The 22,382-nt window shown below is 38.5% G+C and overlaps 3 protein-coding genes across 4 annotated transcripts in view; 2 read left to right on the top strand and 1 right to left on the bottom strand.

Annotated features, from left to right (window-relative positions):
• Window positions 1–1,738: 1,738 nt before the first annotated feature.
• Window positions 1,739–4,624, top strand: dus4l (dihydrouridine synthase 4-like (S. cerevisiae)). The gene is made up of 6 exons (XM_084950271.1): window positions 1,739–2,084; window positions 2,203–2,324; window positions 2,498–2,615; window positions 2,826–2,948; window positions 3,869–4,095; window positions 4,193–4,624. Exons 1-6 carry the CDS (start codon window positions 1,993–1,995, stop codon window positions 4,456–4,458), a joined length of 948 nt encoding a protein of 315 aa, XP_084806397.1. The 5' UTR covers window positions 1,739–1,992; the 3' UTR covers window positions 4,459–4,624.
• A 100-nt stretch (window positions 4,625–4,724) lies between these two features.
• bcap29 (B cell receptor associated protein 29) lies at window positions 4,725–9,434 on the top strand. The gene is made up of 8 exons (XM_084950272.1): window positions 4,725–5,129; window positions 5,654–5,791; window positions 6,527–6,627; window positions 6,809–6,956; window positions 7,029–7,164; window positions 7,570–7,672; window positions 7,811–7,911; window positions 8,277–9,434. Exons 2-8 carry the CDS (start codon window positions 5,700–5,702, stop codon window positions 8,310–8,312), a joined length of 717 nt encoding a protein of 238 aa, XP_084806398.1. The 5' UTR covers window positions 4,725–5,129; window positions 5,654–5,699; the 3' UTR covers window positions 8,313–9,434.
• A 150-nt stretch (window positions 9,435–9,584) lies between these two features.
• The window catches only part of LOC146373856 (solute carrier organic anion transporter family member 1C1-like), a 39,156-nt gene continuing 26,358 nt past the window's right edge, over window positions 9,585–22,382 (bottom strand). For both annotated transcript variants that reach the window (XM_084950270.1, XM_084950269.1), the window contains 7 exons: window positions 20,988–21,152; window positions 19,936–20,131; window positions 18,668–18,833; window positions 16,090–16,262; window positions 13,878–13,942; window positions 13,564–13,681; window positions 9,585–13,127 (listed from right to left, as the gene is read on the bottom strand). In XM_084950270.1, the coding sequence (XP_084806396.1) occupies window positions 12,890–13,127; window positions 13,564–13,681; window positions 13,878–13,942; window positions 16,090–16,262; window positions 18,668–18,833; window positions 19,936–20,131; window positions 20,988–21,152 (1,121 nt within the window). In that variant the 3' untranslated portion in view covers window positions 9,585–12,889. The remainder of the gene's footprint in view (window positions 13,128–13,563; window positions 13,682–13,877; window positions 13,943–16,089; window positions 16,263–18,667; window positions 18,834–19,935; window positions 20,132–20,987; window positions 21,153–22,382) is intronic.

The following is a 22,382-nucleotide window of genomic DNA, read 5'->3' as shown; positions in this document are numbered from 1 at the left end:
GATGTATGTTTTATATGGAGGGAGAAAAAGGGAATGACTGACCTCTAATTTACATTTGTAAACTGTTTTGAACTATTTCATGGTCACAGATCAAATACTACTTCGTGTCTAACCTATTGTCCAGACAATGCCTTGTTAAATCTGAAGATCTAACTTAAGTCATCAGGATATACTGATGTGTGTCGTTTTTGTTTTTTGTTTTTTTTGTTTTTTTTAAGTCAGCAGCATCAAAATATATTTTGATGTGGGGTGAATTGACCCTTAAATCAGATTTTTTTTGTTTTTTGTAGAATTGTGTTACTGTACTGCCCTCTTGTGGCCACAGTGGCAAAGCGCAATACTTTGGCTTTCATCAAAATTCTTCATGTTTAAAGTTTGTGCTCTGTTTATTAGCATTGTGAGCATTAGTTCGATGTGTCTAAAGCATTGCTGACCAAGGTGAGTTTCTTCAGAAAGTACTTTCATCTTTGGCAAGTCTGCCCTGATTAGAGGAAAGTATGAATGTTGCAGAAACCTGCACCATAATTTCACTTTTCATTATTCATAAACCATGTGACCCAGAGACAGACTGGCGACCAGTCCAGGATGTACCCACCTCTCGCCCTCTGTTAGATGACATTGACGACCCTGATGAGGATAAATGGAAGAGAATGGATCTGACCTAATCAGAAAAAGAACCACGAACTCCTGCTTAGAACTTCTTCCATATATTTTGCATGTAAGGAACCAGACTGTTGTATTTATTTTTTTTATTATTATTCTTGAGAAATAGTTCTTCGGGAATCTGGAAAAGAGGCAGTCCTAAAACACGCGCACACAAACTAGCAGATGAACAGTATGAAAATAATATTCTTAGGAAATATATATATATATATATATATATGTGTGTATGTGTGTGTGTACACAACAAAGACCTGAAACAGGACCTGAGAGATGCATCTACCCTTACAGTTCATCCATCTGCTGTTTGAGTCAATTGAGAGAGGACTGTCAAGAAGGAACTGCATTTCTGTCACTTGTGTTTGGGATCTTGTCAGAACTGATGGAATTATGAACATGTAAAAGTACCATAATATATTCATCCACTATGTAGTACCTTCTGGAAAGCATCTTAATGGCAACAACTTTATTTTTCAGCATGTTAGTGATGTCAAACACTCTTCTGGTGCAATAAATGCATACCTACAATAGAACTCACTTTACATTAGTACGATACAAATTCTGCTTTTGCCTTATTATACTGTAATTGCGCACGCACATTTTTCAATAAATCTATTTGCACTTATTTTCAATTTTCCTAACATAATGAAAAAAGGGTTTACTAAGCATTTGGGTGGTACTTTATTTTTAAAACATAAATATTCACAGACTGTTGTTTTTGTTATTTCTTTAGCGTAAACATCTTCATCTTTTCAAATTTCACCTATCAATCAGCAAGCTTCTATTCCATTGCTCTTCAGTCTCGCGCTTTAGTCTTTTGAAGGCTGAAAAGCTAACTTCCCCCGCAGAACCTGAAGGCCGCATTGCGTGACGTAAAGGTGTGGTCGTGGCGTCGAACAACGTTTTCTTTATTTTTCATGATTATTTATTTAAAGAAAATACACATTACACTCTGAAATAGTTATAGCGTATGTTTGGAGGTTATAATACAAAAACTAATAAATTAAAAAAGATTAAATACATAAACATACATCTTGTTGCATGACGTAACAGTTCATAAGTCCCAAACACACGCCCGCTTTTTTTCCTCCCCTGTACCACTGAGTGGGCACATTTCCGTGAGTGTCGTCTTGAGGTCCATGTAGTTATACCTGCGTATCTCTGTTTAGCAGAATGGCGTTTTACACTGTGAGGCGGGGTCTTCTTTTAGCCTTGAAGTAATACCATAGATGTCGGACGACAGTATATTTGAACAGCGAAAGGCTTCACGTGCATATTGAGATAGTTAGCTTGTTACGCTACGTGGCTAACATTTGGCCGCTTATGTGAAGAATGAAGACCGCTAACGGCAACACGAGTGTCATGGACATGTTTGAAAAGGGAAAAGTACTGAAAATTTGTGCCCCAATGGTTCGATACTCAAAGTAAGTGAAAGCTGTCATTTCTTTAACTAATTTACAAATTTCGTTGCTTATGGATGGCTACTGGTGAAACACGTGTACAGTTAATGATGCTCACTGTGCTAATGTTTATTTCCTTCAGGCTTGCTTTCAGGTCCTTGGTTAGGAAGTACAACTGCGATATCTGCTTCACTCCAATGATCGTTGCAGCTGACTTCTTGCGCTCAATCAAAGCCAGAGACAGTGAATTCACTACTAATGAACGTGAGTAACATTGTAATATGAGCTACTAGGTTGATTTCTTGCACTTCATACCTAGTTTCTTCAAACAGAGAGATTTTCCCTGCGACATAATGTAAAATTTACTAATGCCAGTATTGTCTGTATTGCTATTGTTGACATGATGGTAGTTTACAACTCTTTGTTTATCTGCTCAGGTGACCGACCTCTGATAGTGCAGTTTGCTGCCCATGATGCTCAGAGTCTGGCTGATGCAGCCTGTGCAGTGGCACCTTTCTCAGATGGAGTTGACCTCAACTGCGGCTGTCCCCAGAGGTGCAGCTACTGATAGTTTAAACTAATGCTGTCACTTTTCATTATTTAAACAATGTGATTGTACGGAGTAGCTTTTTCTTTGTTGATTCTTAATATTTACATTTTATTCCAGATAGTAACTAAGAGTTACTGGGACCAGTAGTTAGGTACAAATCTAGTAAACCCAGTGTACTCAGAACGCTTCAGTATCTTTTTTTGTGTTGTTTTCAGGTGGGCTATGTCAGCTGGGTATGGTGCATGCCTCATTAACAAGCCTGAACTTGTTAAAGACATGGTGAGACACGTCAGAAATCAAGTGGACAATCCAAACTACACAGCATCAATTAAAATAAGGTAAAAAAAACCCCAAAAAAACACACATACTAAGCTTTGTTTCTTTTTGAAGAATTATGACCCCTTTATAATATATAACTTTATAACTGTACCTGTCAGTGATGTTTGTGAACGACACTGTGTAGGCACAGTATGGAGTAAATGGAAGAGCGGCTGGAGAGGTGGAGGTATGCACTGGACAGAAGAGGAATTAAAGTGAATAAAAGTGAGGCAGAATAGATGTTTGTGAATGAGAAGGAGACAGGTGGAATGGTGAACATTCAAGATGTAGAGGGAGTGAAGGTAGATGAGTTTAAATATCTGGGGTCAATCATCTAGAGCAATGGACAGTGCATAAGAGAGGTGAAGAAGAGAGTGCAGGCAGGGTGGAGAGGGTGGAGACGAGTGTCAGGGGGTGATTTGTGGAAGGATAGCAGCAAGAGGGAAAGGGAAGATTGCAAGATGGTAGTGAGACCTGCTATGGTTTGGAGAGTGTGGCACTAACAAAAAGGCAGTAACCGGAGCTGAAGTTGGTTGAGCTAAAGATGTTCAGATTTTCATTGGGAGTGGCCAGAGTGGAAGGAATAAAAACGAGTACCTCAGAGGGCCAGCTCTGATTGAGCAGTTTGGAGGAAAAGTTAGAGGGGCAAAGTTGAGATGGTTTGGACATGAGCAGAGGAGGGCTAGTGGAAGGATGTTGAAAATGAAGCTGCCAGTTAGGGGGAAAAGAGGAAGAGCACCATGAATGTGGTGAAGGAGGATATGCAGAGGGTTGGTGTGACAGAAGAGGATGCTAGAAACTGAGTGAGATGGAGAAAGATGGTCTGCCCTGGTAACCCTAAAGGGAGCAACCGAAGGAAGACTATTTAAAACAATACTAGTTATGATTATGATCCTACTTATTATTGGTATATTAATACCGTTACTGTTATCTTTCACAGAATTCACAAGGACCTAAGGCAGACAGTGGATCTATGTCAAAAGGCTGAATCAGCCGGTGTGTCATGGATAACAGTCCATGGTCGTACAACAGAAGAACGCCACCAACCAGTCCATTACGATGCTATAAAGACAATTAAAGACAGTGTTTCTGTCCCTGTCATTGCCAACGGCGACATAAAGTATCTCCGGGATGTGGAGTCGACCCACGAGCTCACAGGTGTTGATGGTATGTTTGTTTTCAGCAACATTGTAACAAATATACTTCTAACTGTGGCAGTTTTCTTTCTATTTGGCTCATGTTTTTTTCTTATCTTTTTTATTAGGTGTCATGGCTGCACGTGGGTTACTTGCTAACCCTGCCATGTTTGCTGGCTATGAGGACACTCCTTTGCAGTGTATATGGGACTGGGTGGACATATCTGTTGAACAGGGCACTCCGTTCACATGCTTCCACCATCATCTTATCTACATGCTGGAGAGGGTTAGCTCACAGCCGGAGAGAAAAGTGTTCAATTCTCTGTCCAGTACTTCAGCTGTAATAGATTACCTCCAGAATACATATGGATCAGTACATGATCTCAGGACATGACCACATTGAAAATTAACGGTGTGACTTCAGTTTTTATTGTTATTGTTTTTATGCTCAATAATTTTTTTTAATCTATAACTGTGCAATTTCTGTCTCTGTTGCTTTCTTTTTTCCGCAAGTGTGCAATAGTAGGTTATTAAACAGAATATAGAATAATCGTGGTGACTGACGAAGAGTGCATCTCTGTACATGCGTAGTTTGTTTTTGTTTGTCATGTTTATGTAAAGCATTACTGAGATGCAATATTTCTTATTGGCTTCAGGGGTTTAAAAGAAAAAAATATTTCAGTGTTCTGAGAGTGGATAATCAATATGAAGTGTAAGAAATTTATTTCGTTATTTCCTTGTCATGAAGGAAAAAACGGCTTCAAGTAATTATTTGCCTTCAACGTTAATGTCACAATCTTCCCTATAACGAAAATCTTCAATATCGTGAAATGAAAGGGGTGTTCAAACAGCACTACAGTTTAAAAATGAATAGCAATAACTGTGTGGAAAATAATTGTACGTAGGATGGACCGCATTTATATTGTTAGATTAAAAAAATGTAATAACGCCACAGCTTTTATTTTGAAAAACTGCAACGGAAGCTATTTTTTCAGAAGAGGCGGTAGGAGGACTCGCTGGTGCAGGAAGACAAACTTTGCCCTGTTTGATTTCAGAAGCTAACTAGTAAGTATCTCAGTTGCTGCTTTTACGGTATTTTGGAAGTTTCATATATGTCTACTTGGAATCTAACATAACGTGCTATAGCAGGCCTTATAATAGTCTTAAATAGTTTAAAAAATGTATGTTTCTATATCACCTGCGTTAGTTGCATATTAGCGTTAGCTAATGTGTTAATGCAAGCTTGATACTGAACGCTGGCTAAAGACGGAAGAGTGAAATCGTTGAAAGTAGCTATATCTTTGCAGCCCTTAAACATATAAAACGGGCACTCTATTTGCACGTATTTGTTGCGGTGATGCTGTGAAACCAGGTTACAGTAACAGCGGTTTGACAGTTCACTCCAAGCCTCTGCGAGCTTCCGTTAAGGTGAATAGACTGGGTTCGAGATTATTGCAGTCTTTTTCAACGGTAGTGTTATTGCTGAGAAATGGCCACGTACGATAGGTAGCTTACCTTCTCTGTACCTGATAGTTTGTTGAGGGAGGCTGGTGAGACCAATTCCTTTCCCTTTTCTTCTTTTCTGTTAGGTTTCCGGTCTTTTGGTTAGTTTATCTTCAGAAGCCATCAGCAAAGATGACGTTGCAGTGGACTGCCGTGGCTCTCTTTCTCTATGTGGAAATTGGCGTCATTGTCATCCTCTGTTTACCCTTTATCTCTGCCAGGAGGTAAGTATAACTATCACTCTGTTCTCAAGTTGAATATGGTTTTGCACTCAGGTCTCTGTTGACAAAGGAGACCCTTTCTTCTTCTTTTGGTAGCTCAGTTTCGGGGTACCCACAGTGGATCCATCTCATCCTATCTCTTCTGTCAAACCAGCCCTCTGCATGTCCTCCTTCACTACATTCACGGATCTCTTCTGTGGTCTTCCTCTTTTCCTTCTCCTGTTGAGTAGCTCAACATCTTTTGTCCAATATATCCACTATCCCTGTGCACATGCCCAAACCATCTCAACCTTGCCTCTCTAAACTGCTCAACCTAAGATGTCCTTCTGATGTATGCATTTCTAATCTTGTCTGTTCTGATAACTCTCAAATTAAAATCTGCCAACATCTTTAACTCACACATCATAGCAGGTCTCTCTGAACATTTCCTTTCACTTTTGCTGCCATCCTTCTGTCAGAAATTGCCCCTGAAACTCATTTACACCCACTCTACCCTGCCTGAACTCATTTCTTCATCTGTATTGTGCACTTTGTGGTACTTTGGATTGCTGAAAAAGGTACTAACTAAACACTAAATAATGAATAATGACGACATTGTGCATATGTGTCAGGTTTGTCTCACCATTGGCAGCAAAGTGTGGTGTTTGTTTCTGCGTCAAATATACTGTCAGCTGTAGTAATCCTGTAAGAAATGTTATGTTGTGCACCATAGTGATGTGACTTCAAATGTTTGTGCAGATGGCAGAGCATTTTCCATCTGAGGATCTGGAGTTGGATGTCGAGATTCTGGAATAAAGTGTTTCTCACCATGATCATAATACTCATTGTTCTCTTCCTCGGTAAGCAAACAATCATCCCTGTCTGTATTTTTAATGCTACTTTTGGACTTATGGGGGATTTCTTTTTCTTTTTGTCTGATTTAAAAAAAAAAAAAAAATCTTGTGACGATCATACAAGTTAAAACTCAAATCTCTGTATAGTAACTAATCTGTCTGTCTTATTGTTTTGTGGTTTTTAAAGATGCTGTCCGTGAAGTGAGAAAGTATTCATCTAAAGAGCACGGCGCCGATGCCAAGCTGCTACCAAATATGTTCGACCACTTACACATGAAGCTTTTTAGAGCCCAGAGGAATCTGTACATCTCTGGTTTTGCCGTCTTCCTGTGGCTGTGAGTCTGAGCTCTAATACAACACCTGGACTTTGAACCTGGCTTTCCTCTAACCTTTGTGTGTTTTTGCAGCGTTATGAAGCGACTGATCACTCTGATTAATCAGCTGGCGTCAGTGTCTGGGACTACGGCTGCTCTTCAAGCACAGGCTGAGAATGCTAACCAGACTGCTGAGAAATACATGAAGGACAATGAACTGTTGAAACAGGTAATGGCACAAAGATCTGTTATTTGTAATCAATAACCCACTTTGAACTGCATATGGGGAAACTCATATTGGTCAGGGAATAAGTTACACAGTTATTGAATGATAAAACAGAATTTCAAAGTCCAGATTTTAATAGCACATATAGCTTGTTGCTTACATAATCTAAAGCTATATTAACAGAGTACCCAGTTGATTGTAATCATATAAAGATGAATTGAAATGAAAGCTACCCAACTCAGCTTTAACCTTTAATCCACATCCAGAGCATATTTAATGTTTATAGCCTGCTCAATGGTTTGACTGTTCAGTTTGTACACCGGGAATATGCATAGTGTTTTCCACTGGAGGTACTGGGATAACTATATTTGACTGAAGATTTGAATATATGTATTTTTATGTTATCAGACTCTGATGGAAGGGCGGGGTGATAGGGCTACTGCTGAGGGCATGGACCTGCTAAGGAAGGAAGTGGAGAAACTGAAAGAAGAACTGAAGACTTCTGGAGACGGTTAATATCTGTGTATATTTCAGTCCTCTACACCTTCCCTGGAAACAAATGTAGCTTTTATAACTTGTCAGTTTCAGTAGACAAAGACATGGGGGGTGGGGATTCCTTGTTCTCATGTGTCATTGTTTTCCTCTCCAGGTCTGAAGAAGTCCCAGTCAGAGGCAGATGTAATGAAGAAACAGATGGAGGGCCTCGCCAGGGAGTATGACAGGCTGTTGAAAGAACACCAGGAGCTCCAGGTAATGCTGAGCTCTGAACCCAGCAGGGTGATGATTTGCTGGGTCGTTCACTAGCTAGATGTAACAATTCAAAGTGACATTCAAGACAATTAACATCAGGCAGGCAGCCTCGGATCAGCAGTGTGGTTCCTCCGTATTTCGTGATCAAAGAAGCCATCAATTTATCGTTTAAGCTTAGGCCTCGAGTATGTTTTGTTGAAACATTTAAAGCACAAATCACTAGTGAAAGACTGCAAATTCTGTTCACTTTCAGGTGTTTATCCATTTCTTTAACAACTAACAGACACTTTGAACCTTTATGGAGTGTGCACTTGTATAATACAGTATAATATTTTAACTGATATTTTCATTTTCTCTCCTTTCAGAATCTGCGAGACAGTGGAAATAAAAAGGAAGATTAGATGAAAAGTTAAAGGTTAAAGTTTTTACTTAGCTCAGTCACAGACAATTGCACCACATGCTTTACCATCTGTAACACCGTGTGTCATAGTATTTAATTACAAATTAAAGACCGGCTCATCTGAGGAACATGCTTTCGGCTGGTAGCAGCAATGGTTTCAAAAGACTTAAACCTTTATTAGAGCACGAGACTGGCTTAAATGGAATGAGTAATATCTGTTTCTGCCTGGTGCAGCCTGACTAAGAGGATTTTCTTTTCCAAGGGTGCGCTATCGGGCAGATTAATTGTGCAAAGCAATTGGAGTTCAGTTAGTAAGTGACTCAGGACTGATCACAGAGCACTTAATATATCAAATATCAAACAAAATGAGTGTTTTCTGTCTCATTTGTTTTTGCCACTTTGCACAAGATATGGGGAAAGTTGAGGCGATCTATAAATGTGGTGAATGGTTACAAAAATATTTTTATGCTAAAGGTTTTCTCTTGTTTTTGTGCAGCCACTTGCAGCTTAACTTTAGTATGCAAATACAGACTGCATGTACAGTTGCACTGAGATAAATGAGCTTCACTTTTGTTTTGCGGTATTTCAGCTGATGTGCCAGATGTTTTTACCTGTACAGCTGTAAGGGATGACAGTAGGTAGAGGTTTTAGCCAGTATCTGTTTGTTTTTTGTTTTTGTATCTGTGTTTAGTTTTTTTCCTTTAATTTGAAGTTGTAAAAAGATCTGGCACATAACATGACACTTTTTTTAAGTCATAGTTAGGTTTTTGCCTGGATGTTCTTCACATGCTCAATTTTGTGTTAAGGTGCACAGTTTGCTGGGATTCATATTTTATGTCACAAAAAAAGATTGTCTTTTTTTTTTTATAATTTTTTTTTGTATATCTTTTAATTATCCAAACAAAACAAATCTATGTCACTGTGAAACAGGACCTGCGATTGTCATCACCACATATTTAAATGTTTGCTTTTTATTAGTGATTTACCATTGTTCATTTTCCCGGTAATATAAATACATGTTCATGTTGCGCTCTGCTGTTTGGACGTAAAAATCAGATTTAAGTGCCTTTCCAGTGGACGTAGAAAGCAGAATTTTCTTTAATAAAGGTTATTTTTTCCTGCACTTTGTTTTGACTTCTTAACACAAACTAATCATTTATCTGAATTTCAGGAGCAGGACCACACTTCCCTTTTGGTCCGTGTGCTTCCTGCACTACAACCATTTTTTTCTTTTTTCATTTTCCCAGCTGAAACAAATCACAAAAAAACATAATGTGATTGGGTATTAAAATTCTTTATTTTAATATTTCATTTAAGATATTCCTTGAAATTTTACAAAAATAATCCAAGAAAATTATTTACATTCTGATTTCTTTAATGCAAGTAAATGCCTTACATTATTGAGATAATGACTTTCTTTCTCTACACCGTTCTGAGTTTGTCAGCCTGAAACTGAACCTGAAGATGACACAGTCACCTCATGCTGCAACTTACCCCAATAGTACGTGTGTTGTGGGTCCACAGCTCCTTTGAAAAACGTAAATTCATGACCTTGAAATAAAGCTGGTGACTGCAAAATTAAATTGAATGCCTTTTTTGAGTCACACTGAACATTCTGTTACTGGAGCAATATCACTTCACCCTGATATCTAAAAATAAAAAAATGGGACTGACTAAATCTGATTTGGCACTTGAGTGGAAAGTTCCAGGAAACTTCAGAATATTCCTAACAGCAGTGCAATGCAAGAAATCCTTCAATCCACACGCTGTTTTTAAAAGGACGCAGTTTAACATGTTTTTAAAACCCAATTTTGCCAAATTTCATCCATCCACAAATCAAGCAAATACGTTCAGTTAAGGTCCCCTAAGCTACCAAACCAGAAGCCATATTTAGATTACAGGTTCTCATCAGTGATGAGATGCTGATAGCCCACAGCAGAACAGCAATACAAAAGCTACATGGTAAATAGTGTTCATTTTCAATAGAGTTTATGCCACTATAAATATTATCTATAAATATTATAAACTATGAAACCAGCATATTACTTAAAACACACAGCTCCCATTGAAAGTGACAAATACCACAACATGTGATGTTGAGGCAAGTTTTTGTCACTTGTAATAACAGGTCAGACGATGCTTTTTATCATGAAAATATACAATCACGTAGAGATCCCTTCCCAGACGCCTTAACGCCCACTCACATCCTGGGCCATCTGACCTCAGGAATTCGCATGATAAGGTGGGGCCAGGTTTCACAATGAACACACCCGAAACTCTGGCTGATTGGGACCCACACCCAGTTTCACACCTTGGCTCAGGCGATTAGAGGATCATCAGGGGGTCCTTTTGTCCCTCTGTGGGGGGATACTCCCACTAGGTTTATATCTGGGACTCTCCACCATTTGACCTTAGAACTGAAGAAGCTTCTCGGATGAGAGGTGAAACGTCTTCAAGTAAACTTAAAGAAGTCCAGACGCTTTTCTTTGCAAGCTCCTTTGACCACGTAGGGACATATGTGTATAAATATATATTTATATTTATGTATTTTATTTGTGTGTGTGTGTTGGGGGGCAGGGGGGAGAGGTTTGCATTATCAATACTTCTGAATACACTTTAGTGTCAGTGGTAGGATGTACCCTAAGCTTTATCATTTGCTGAAAGTAGGGAACTACAGACTCGAAAATAATCTCACATCAAACAGTCTCTACGGGCTTGAACTGAAACTGTCTGATCCACTTACTGCTGTTGAAACTGTCCGAAGAAAATAACACTCCGGGAAAGTGTGTCTGTATTAAAAAGTCTGTCAAATCCTTTACCACGTTTTGAATTTTAAACTGGGCTAATTTAGTCTTTCTGCTGATGTACATATAAAGGGCATCTGGTATTACACAAATGGGTGGTCGAAGGAAACTGTTTTCTGAATCATAGAGATTGGCAGCAGTGTACACTCGTACACTGCTGCACTAAAGAAAAGTGTTGCGATGAGTCTCAATAATCGGTACTCGACTTTCAACCATATCAATACTTTGGGCATGAATTTGAATGCATTCCAGAGATCACGACTTCATCAGTCATTGCAAAACATCACATCAGAGCAGCTAGTGTACCCTCAGATAATTTCATCAGATCCCTGAACAGAGCTCTAGTTTAGGCAGTCAGATATCTGATCATTTGCTCTCAATGAAAGAAAATGCTAAAAAAAAAAAATGTCCAGGATTTCTGTGACAGACTGGGATAAAAAGACTTCTTTAAAAAAAAAAGTTGTATAAAATTTAAAAAATGCTACATATTCGATTCATACAACTGAGAAATCACTGTCAGATTTTACAAAAATGGGGTTAATGTTTAAGAGAAGAAAGGGGAGATAAAATTGTGACATTGGCATAAAGACACACATAAAGAATACAAAGGTAGAAACACCAACCAGTGAAACGCATGACGATGGAAACAGAACTTTTACATATCAGCAACAACAATCACACACAGTGTTTTCTTCTTCTTCTCCTTTTTTTTTACAGCAAGTACTTTATCAGTGTTGCAACAATACAATCTCTGCCTTATCCAAGGCACAACAACGGTTATTTAATACCAGAGCCTGGGGAGCCCAACTGAGAAGTTTAAGATGCAAATTTGATCTGATACCAGCTATTAACAGCTTTAGTCAGTTGTGTGTGTGAAACTAAAACATTTGCACCACTCAGAGGTAAGTGTCATGGCTCTAGAGTTGGAAAAAAGCAGAGCTGTTTGCTGAAGCAGATTTCACTAAAATACAATTCCCATTTCTAGTGATTATGAATATCAACGGACCCAAAGTTCACATCCAGAAAACACAAAAACAACAAACTGCTATACACTCACAACTTTGGGCTTTAAGTAAAAAGCAAAAATGAATTGTTTTTTCCTAAACGAGTAAAGATCCGATGATCTGAAATTTAAAAGTAAAATGAAATTGTTTTTTAAAGATCTCTGAAACACACATTAAGAGGTAACAGTTGAGTGAATGAGGCACATACCGAAACATCATATCAATATTCTCCAAGTGTTACTGAAACGAGTAATTCTACAATTCATTTAATGGAGAAAAAAATATCTCAGGTCTATAAAGGCCAGATTTTTCTTTTTAGGACATATCAGTTTGCTGTTGTGCCTCTGGTTTATAAGGCCACTTTACCTCTTCGGTTCTGTAACACTACTGTCAGCTGGAATAACTTTGAAAGAAGGATCTTAAAGAGGCAGCTTTTGAAATGCTGGTGTTTAAAATAGTACTGTTTTGCAGTAGTCTGTACAAGTCACATTTTCTAATTGATATTTTTCTTCAACTCAAAAATATCGTATGTTTGTATTTTTTTTCTTAAAAGGAAAAACAGCATGTACATTCAAGAAATATTTCAGTCATATCAAATTTCTGTCAGATTTACAAAGCCTTTACACATCCAGCAGTACAAATATAGAATTTCTGTTTTACATGAGATGACTGGACAACAAGTGATTCCCTGCAAATCTTGTTTTCATGTGTGCAGCGGCGCTCTGGACATACTGTGGGTATATATGCGGCCGTCAGCGCTGCTGGCTCTGTCAAAGTCGTGTCTGCCTATCTGTGCTGTTCTCTGATGGGTGGTGTGGCTGGTCAGAATTAGAAATAACCAACTCTTCCTTCCTGAGCACCTCCAGTTCGGTTCCACCGTTCCTCAGAGCTCCGTGGATGGCGCTTCGTTCCTCCTCCTTCAGCTGTCGACTGAGCAGGATGAAGCCCGGGATGCAAATAATAAAGGAGATAGTCCGTAGGCTCAGAGTCAAGCCCAGGTATGCTATTCTGAGAGGCACGAAAAAGATTGATTTGATGAAAATTAGCAAAATTTGGCAAGACATCAGACAAGAGTTGGTGATTAATTAATGCTGCAATAGATTCCCTATGTTGAGATGTACCAGAAAATTGAGCTAGGGTAATTAGATAATATTTATTAATGTTTAATAATAATAATTTGGAAGCTATAAACAGGAATTATAATGTCTCACGTATAGCTTCCAGGGGTCACAGAAAAACTAGAAAAAAAGAAGTAGAGTAGGCAAGAGGTTACTGCCAATTCAGTTCAAATTCAATTAAAGTATTTCCAGTTAAGCATCAGCAAATAAATGAGATTAGGTCTGGTCTACAGAAGGTCACACTTAAGGCTGCATTATGTTGAATGTTTAGACTAATTAAAAAAAGGGATTCCCAAAAGACTGAATAGTACATGTGTAAGTACAACCTGTAGGCGGTGGTGTTGTAGATTCGACAGGCTCCTATGCCCCCACACCTTTTCTGACCCCATTTTAGACATGTGGTGTCAATGATTGCTCCAAAGTAAATGGGTGCTGGGATCCCTGCTGTAAGACAAAGGAAACAAAGTCTTTTCACAGTCACGTCTCCTAGAAACGAAACAACGGGTAACAGCAAACACTAGTTTGAAAAATCTGAATAAACATTTTATGACTAAACTTGGACAAACAAAGCAAAGGTTTTCAGGAAGAGTTAAACCAAGATCAAATCCCAGAACATTCCCGACTACCGAACAAGTCTTACCAAGGGTCCGTGTTGCCAGTGCGTGGAAACCCAGGGCCAAAGATTTCAGCTGTGGTTTGATGCACCTGCATAAATAAAATAAAATAAAATAAATAAATAGAACATGGTTACTATCATTTAAATCAGTTTCTATTATTACTGGACAAAAAAAAAGCCTATTAGGTAACACCAGAAGTAATGCCACTGTTACTCAAGCCAGTGTAAATGTAAATACAAAATGTAAACCATAGCTGTTCCACTTAAACAACAAAATATATGACATTTGATAAAACTGTTAAGAGGAACTTTTACCATTCCTATGGAAACTAAACCGTCTTTCTGATCTCTGAAAATGAACAGAGGAATAATAAGATGACTATTCACGCACAGCGCAAAGTCACTACATTCCTGCCAGGCCACTGGAATCCAACAGGATCAGCTGACATGGCTTTAAGAGGTCCTACGTTTGTGAGTTAATTGTGTGCTTATGTGCTCGCATATAGAAGGGTGTAATTCCCTTAGCATAAATCTCTTTACTTGAAAAACACACCAGAATTGGATTTATAGGGAGAACAAAGCAGAAAATAAATGATTAGCACATGCATGTATGGAATATCTCACAGCATGTCACTGTAAAGTCCACAGTTAAACACCAGAGGCCGCTGTGTGGCAGAAAATCTGAAGCCTGGTTGATGACACATGATTTTGGGTTTGTATACCACCTATACCTCTGGTAAAATCCTGAAGATGTGCGAGATGTTTCTGTACAACATTGATGCTGTTTTTGTGTACACAAATAAGACTGGTTGTGTCAGTGTATTGGATCCAGGAGTGGAAATGCTTCTATGATAAGACTTAGAAGATTACTTGTATCATGAAGCGGGCTCTGCGAGTGAACGGCCCTACAGCTATTCCACAGGCATATGCACAACTTTCAGGAAAGACTGAACACAGAACAGCCTAAAATGCATTTTTTGCTTCAGCTGGCAGGATTAACTATATAACAGGTACAAGGGAGCTGCTATAAAGCGTAGTCTTGGATTATTACATTTATTTTACTATTATATGTCTACTTGACACTCAAGAGTTATTGTCATAAATCAAATAAATCAGTTTATTAGCCACAGGTCAGCTAGTCAAAATGTTCACCTGTCACTTTCTGGGCTCACAAAGTTTAAAGCAGTAAGCATTTCGTAGACTACGACCCTCAGCACTGTTTTTAGCCAGTCATCGTTCACTTTAGGTAACTTAGTATTCAGCTGCAGCTGCAACACTCATCGTTGGGGTTTGTAAAGTCTCTCTATACCTGCTGCTGAGCTAAATGAATTCTTCATTGTTATTGAATTTAACCTTGAGTAATGTGACTAATCCAGTCCATTGGATAGATTTGGAAAATGTGCATGATGACATAGATTTTGGACTTTTTCTATCAGTCCAAACACTCCCACATGGATGTTCACAATACAAAGTAATTCAATTATAGATTTCTGTAATTTAGGCTTTGTTTTTGCAGAAGCGTGTCATTGTCACTATGTGATTTGCTCATGAATGTGCTTTGTCAACATATTACTTTTATTATCTCTTCATATGAGAAAACAAAAACTGTAATAATGACCTATATTAATTATTAGAGATCACCGAAATCTACTGATTGTTCTTTATCAATTAGAAAACAGATTTTTTAAATATTGATTTATATGTTTATTTATATTGGCCGCAGACTCATGCTGCATCAGAGATGGCTGCAGGAAGTCTGTGCTCAAAGTCACAAGGCACAACTCTGTGTACATGCTGATTAATTAGTATAACAACATTTTATTAAATCTGAATTGGTTCAAGATGTTAGTATTTCCGTGTTTCTATGTGCGGCAATGGAAAAATGTTCATCGTGACCAAAGTTTTTTTGTCTTTGCTGTTTCGACCTCTGTTTGTCTGCATGCCAGGCAGGGCACGGCTTCAACAAGCCACACTTTCGAGCAAAATACTGGCAAGGAAATGTTGGCTGTCCTTTGAGTGAACCTCCCAATTGTCCACTGTTATCCCAAACCCAGGTGTGTGGGGATTTCAAGGTAAGGAAAATACTAAACAGTACAAGAAATGCTTGTTGTACCACCTTAAATAGACGGTTCTAAAAGTTTGAAATTGAGGCTTGATATAAATGCTAATACGATTACAGGGATAATGTAGTTATTTCAAGATCCTTTCTCATTATATGTCTTAAATTTAATCTGACCTGATAAGAAGCATGTATCCTGGTGTCCCCCCAAGAGAGATGATAAAGGAAGTGATGACAGAGAGAGCCAGGAAGTACGGGAACATCCTGTCACAGTCGTCCTTTTGAGGGCAGTGACCTGTACTGGCCGTAAAGTTACCAGCCACACCGACACAGGAACAGTTAGAGAAGACCTGGAGAGACACGCATATTCCACACATATGACCATATAGCTAGACACAGACAACTACAGACAAATTAACGGAAAAACCAGTGTGCGTGTGTGTGTCAAAGCATTGTTGCCCAACACCTTACTGAGATAGAGGGAGTTCAGAGAGGGTTTTCCTTTATTTTGTCACTAGCCTGTAGACATAGAATTGCAAACTAAATTTATATACAAATCAAAAGATGATAGTAGTTTTTAATGTCTTTTTATAGGAAAAGTGCAGAAAGATTTTACAAAACATGAGGTGCAAAAACAATGTTGCTGTATAAAAATACAATAAATAGAGAGAATTACCATTCAGACATACTGGCACAGGTCATGTTTAATGGAAAAAGTGATACACGGCATGTTATTTCTCAAATACAACCCCTGGGACAATAACAGTGCTATGTGCATAAAAGTGGACACTGTTCAAGTCAATATTCAGTTATTGATTTGGGATGCTGCACAACTCTGTCCATGTTTTTTAGATGCTGACTTTTGGCTTCCTTATGCTGACTTCCAGTAGAACAGATTTTAACATTTTATTACTTGTTTTTAAGTCACTAAATGGACTTTAGCATCCTCTTACCTTTCTGGACTTTGAACTATTCCTATTTTAACTATTCCTAATATATCTTTAAAGTCAGCTGATTTGACTAAAACACAGAGCAGGCCAGGCCTTTGCTGTAGTCAAACCTAAACTTTGCAACAGTTAGCCTCTTCAAATTAGCACCTCTGCAACCCTTGAGATGTTTAAAACTCCCTTAAAGACACGCCTTTACTCCCTAGTGTTTAAATTTGACTGTTTTGACGCGTTTCTTTTCTTTTTGTTTCTTGCTTTTCTTGTTATTTCTCTATTTCCCTGCTGTTTTATTCTATTTAGCTGTAAAGCACTTTGGCCAACCTGTGTTGTTTTAAAATGTGCTAATAAATAAATTAACTTGACTTAACTAACTTGTCGCAACATTTTTACACCATAAGACAGTTTTAAGCAGTTTAGTAAATCTAGCATTAAACTCCCTTATTTTGAATTTAGCTGGTTAAAAAAAACTCACTTACTGATTAACAGAAAACTTCAAACCAGTACAAAAAAGCACAAGCCTTTAGTCAATCAAACTTTCTTTAAATAAAGACAATCATATACGAGTCTTCATAGTTTACTTTTACATGGCAGTCATATCTTTACAGGCAAATAATACCCAGGAAGTAAGCAACCAAATGAATGTAAAACATTGTGTAGAGCGATTTAGAGAGGCTGCCTCCACTGTGTAAGGAACTCCCTGGCCTAAACTAAGTGGACTATTTCCTGCTGTGTGCTACGTGTTAGAAAAAGGAACAGTGGAAAATATCCAAATCTAATTCTCATGAAACTCTCCAAGGTTCATGTGTGAAAACAGCTTGAAAGCACTGGCTGTGTGGGCTTCCCTTAAAGGCCCTCAGTCACATGCTTGCTCCCTAAAACAGCACTTAGTCATCAAAACTGTGAATACCCTTTCTGGATATCTGCACTAATCAATAAATAACAATCAAAGCAGACTTATCATAATTAATATAGTTTCACAAGGGTGGAGGATCATTTTAAACACTGCCAAAGGTCTGCGCATGTGCAAGTCATCACCAAAAGCCGAAAGCATGACGTCAAAGAGAGGGGATTTCCTTAATATGGTCAGAGTGGTCTTAAGGGGAGAGGAGCTAAAATTGCCTATTTCAGACAGAAACATGCACTTTTGAATGTGAATCATGTAAAGTTAATTTAATAAAGTGCAAGAATTAGCATAAAAAGTCCCCTTTTAAAAACCAGCCATGAGCCGTAAAGAACGACATAGCCTGGTTCCAGATCACTGATCTGCTGCCCACGTTTGAGATTTTAGCAGCAATTCAATTTGATGCAATGAAATTAGTGTCTTATTCTTATTTTTATCTTATATTGGTCAAGTATACAGGAATAGAAGATTGTACAACTCATTTTGTTATTTTCTCATATTAAAGCATGTATCTTTCTCTTTAAACCAGCTGTGGGCAAGTTTTACGACGTTTTCTCATGAAAACTGTATTCATTCTCACAATGGAGAATAAATGAATGCACAGTCATGAATGAGTGACAGAAGATCTCTTCTCAGTAACATTTAGTTTTTAAAAAAAAGAGAATTATGCCTTGAAGTTCACGCCAAACGACTTTTATGGCAAAACAGTGTGTAATCCAAATGAAACGTAGAAACCCACTTCTGAGAAAAATGCATGTTTTTCTGAGCCAGCCAAGGTTACGCAGTTGGGATGTAAGACTACTCCAAGTTTTAAAACAGACGAGACACTAACAAAGTTTTTTGCCTCATAATTTCCAACCGATTCTGGTTGTACAGTATTTACTTTCTGAGCCGCTTGTAAACTTACTGTGTTTTTTCCTGAGCCAGCAGAGGTGGTGCAGCCAGCCAGACACGGAGAAACATATGTGATGCCGTTCTCGCCGCAGACTGGGTCCCAGTCGCTCGATGAACAAACGCACTTTGAGTTGCAGTCTGTGAAGAGCGGGTGCTTATCATACGATATCCTATCGATGCTGGAAGATAGATGATAAGAAAGAAGTACAACTCAGAAACAAATACACTTATTTACAATTTTGTATATATTTTATATGGATTTTGAGTTTCTAGGGATACATTAGACATACGTTATCAAGGTGATATGGCAAATTTGTTAGCAAAGTGCAGCATATTCAGTCACTCTTCCTGGCCTACAGACAAATGTAGGTCAGTTTTTTTTGGTGGATTTTTTGGTCCATCATCTCCTGAGAGGAATATCCTGCTGTTTATTTCCTAAATCGTCACCACCTAGTTTACACAATAAAATTCAGACTATATCTTGAGCTCAGACTGTTAAGTAAGCTGCAGATTTAATTCCCACAGTTCTCTCTAGATTCATCACTACAAGCAACCCCGTTTTTATACGGTTACAATGTAATCTGTAATAACATGAAATATTACCGCTTCAAATAAACACAGTCAAACTTGCATGTTTCCAATCATCAGTGTCTTCAAAAATGACTGGCGCCAGAGCAATCCTCATTCATTTATGAAACTAAATAAGCGAGTTGTTGAGCATTAGGAAATTCCATATTTTATTTACCACATGCAGTGTTTGGTTTTTAAATTGGTTTTCGAGCTTCGGCACATTCGCTGCATGGACTAATTAGCACGCTGCACCCCTCTGGCTACTTTTAACTTTTCATCTCAGCAGTGTCACTTCAGTTGTGTCTGAATACTGACGTGCATTATTAGGCAAACCCAGAGGATGATTTCATGTTGGTTTCAGCTTGTAATCACCTACTGGTTCCCAAATATGCTTAACAAAAGGGTTCCTCGTGCTCCTTTATATGCAGCTCCATGGAAATGTTGCCAGTTCTGCTTAAATATGAGTCGACATCCTCATGATTAAATGGACTTTTATCATACATTTTCTTTTTTGAGAAATCCCTTTTGCACATCAACTCTGATGCATGATATGAAACATTTAAATAATGTGTTGCTTTCAGCCACCATAGTGAGGAATCATTCAAATATTAGATGGCTAACTCTGCTGCGTTTAATAGTTTGGAGGAAAAATACATTTTCCAGACAAGTAGCCATTAACCTCGACACATCATATAATCGCCTCTGACTCACTTGTCATATGAAAGTGTCACCCCGGCCACCTTGGCATTCTCACAACTCATTGCAAAGAAGAACAGTGACAGGATGTAACCAATAAGGGATGTGCCAAAGGCGAACTTGGCTGCTCCCATGATGTTCAGCTTCAGCCTCTTCATCAGCAGACCTCCAGAAAACATCCCCAGTGCCACAGCTGGGATATTTATCACACCTGAGATTAAAGGAAACAGCAAAGCACATGATTAATTAGATGCTGTTTAAAAGGCTAGATCAGGATTCGAACAACAAATGACGGTAACATTTTAAATTTTTCATCAAAGCTTCACTATTGTTTTTCAGACACCTGCTTATCCTACCTTGCAAGTAAACTATTGAGGCAGCTCCGGAGGTAAAATAACCCTACACTAGTTCCAAGTTACCATGATCAAAAAAGAACCCTGCTTTTTATCTTTTTATAGCTTTATTTAACATCAATGTGGAGACATGGTCTTTTATCTATATCCATGTCATTAGCTCTGGTCACTAATATTACATTCTCTTTCATATGCAGCCAGTCTGGTCAGCGCAGGCATCTCCCTTGATGAGACCACATGAACCTAGATATTTTCATTTTACGCTATGAACTTCATTAGATATTTTATTTCATGTGTAAAGTAGTTCTCTTATTCACAAAGCTCCAGTCTCTGCAGCTGTGGCTGTTAGTGGATTGAATTAGAATATAGCTAACCCAGCTCTCCTTTCTCTAACAAGATCCACTCCCTGAAGTTCTATTTCTGCTTCATCCAACAAATGTAAAAGAGAAGAAGGAGGAGGGTAACGCTAAATGGACAGAAAGCCCATAAATCTGTAATGATTACCATGTTAAACACATGATTCCTGCATTATAACGCCGTTTCCATACTTGACGCTAGAATTCATTTGATCAAACAAGGGACGTCCAAGTCCTTTTTCTCCCATACAACATGAAACAAGCTGGAAAGCTTTCCCTAGTTGTCTGTGATCATTTTCAAGTGTAACACACTAATAATTTATATAACGGCACAATGTTCATGAAACATGTACCATACCCATCAGAAAGTTGGCCTTTGAAGCTGATTGTCTGAAGTGCTGCTCAATGTACTTGGGCTTGTAAGTGACCATGCCGATGAGAGAGTTCAGCTGAATGATTGTCACGCACAGGTAGACCAGATAGACTGGGTGTGCCAGCAGCGTTCGCAGGGTTGGAATGAAATCTGTGGAGTCAAAAATACAGATGAGTTAAAATTCATTTTAATTCAATTTTATTTATATAACACCAAATCACAACAATAGCCACCTCAAGGTGCTTTATTGTAAGGCAGGCACCCTTCAATAATACAGAGAAACCCTCAGCAATCACATGACCCCCTATGAGCAAGCAGTTGGTGACAGCAGGAAGGAAAAACTCCCTTTAAGCAGGAAGAAAGATCCTGCAGAAACAGGTTTAGGGAGGGGGCAGCCATCTGCTGCGACTGTTTGGAGGTGAAGGGAGGAAGACAAAAATATGCAATACATACAGTATATGGCTAAAAGTATTTGGGTCGCACCTCTTTGAATTCAGGTGTTTTCTGTCCCATTACCACAGGTGTTTAAAATCAAATTCCTAGCTGCGCAGGATGCATTTAGAGCCTTTTTTGAAAGAATGAGTCTTTTTAAAGAGCTCACTGGATTCAAACGCGGTACTGTTAACATCTCCAAACCTTCTCTGCCATTAACATCAGCAAAAAATAAGCAATAACTCTCTAAGTCATGACATAAAGCTGATTTAGTGTCTTGATGACGTAGTGGTGAGCTGCACTGTATAAATTCAAGGCATTATGAGTAGTTTTCAAAGGGATAATAAAGCTGTGCAAGTGAAGTTTTGATAAGAGCCTCCACTTTGTTTATATTGTACAGAGTGTACATTGTCGGCATGTTGATGTAATATGCCAAAAAACATAGCAATATGCAAAGGCAGTGATGCATCAGGCACACTATATCGCCTCAACTATTTTCTCATCTACCTTCATACACATATGAACTTAAGTGATTATTATGTTTTGTGTGTGTGTGTGTGTGTTATGTCATGTGGTTATTATGATGCTGGCCCACCCTTTGCAGTTATAACAGCTTCAACTCTTCTGGGAAGGCTGTCCACAAGGTAAGGGAGTGTTTATGGGAATTTTTGACCAATTTTCGCTGATATTGGACGAGAAGGCTTGGCTCGCAGTCTCCGGTCTAATTCATCCCAATGGCGTTCTGTCAAGTTGAGGTCAGGACTCTGTGCAGGCCAGTTCTTCCACACCAAACTTGCTCATGCATATCTTTATGCACATGTGGAAGGGGCGATCCCCATACTGTTTCCACAAAGTTGGGAGCATGAAATTGTCCAAAATGTCTTGGTATTCTGATGCATTAAGAGCTCCTTTCACTGGAACTAAAGGGGCAAGCCAAACTCCTGAAAA

The sequence above is a fragment of the Perissodus microlepis genome, chromosome 14, assembly GCF_051167445.1.
Source record: "Perissodus microlepis isolate ML-2025 ecotype Zambia chromosome 14, ASM5116744v1, whole genome shotgun sequence".
Taxonomy (NCBI): domain Eukaryota; kingdom Metazoa; phylum Chordata; class Actinopteri; order Cichliformes; family Cichlidae; genus Perissodus; species Perissodus microlepis.
The sequence above is the reverse complement of the archived record's forward strand: the minus strand, read 5'-3'. Positions and strand labels throughout refer to the sequence as shown.

Excerpts from the sequence above, each read along its gene's own strand:
- bcap29 (XM_084950272.1), top strand. The coding sequence starts at position 5,700 with ATGACGTTGCAGTGGACTGCCGTGGCTCTCTTTCTCTATGTGGAAATT. Across the intron at positions 5,792-6,526 it reads CCCTTTATCTCTGCCAGGAG|ATGGCAGAGCATTTTCCATC; the intron begins GTAAGTATAACT and ends ATGTTTGTGCAG. Across the intron at positions 6,628-6,808 it reads ACTCATTGTTCTCTTCCTCG|ATGCTGTCCGTGAAGTGAGA; the intron begins GTAAGCAAACAA and ends TGGTTTTTAAAG.
- dus4l (XM_084950271.1), top strand. The coding sequence starts at position 1,993 with ATGAAGACCGCTAACGGCAACACGAGTGTCATGGACATGTTTGAAAAG. Across the intron at positions 2,325-2,497 it reads TGAATTCACTACTAATGAAC|GTGACCGACCTCTGATAGTG; the intron begins GTGAGTAACATT and ends TTATCTGCTCAG. Across the intron at positions 4,096-4,192 it reads CGAGCTCACAGGTGTTGATG|GTGTCATGGCTGCACGTGGG; the intron begins GTATGTTTGTTT and ends CTTTTTTATTAG.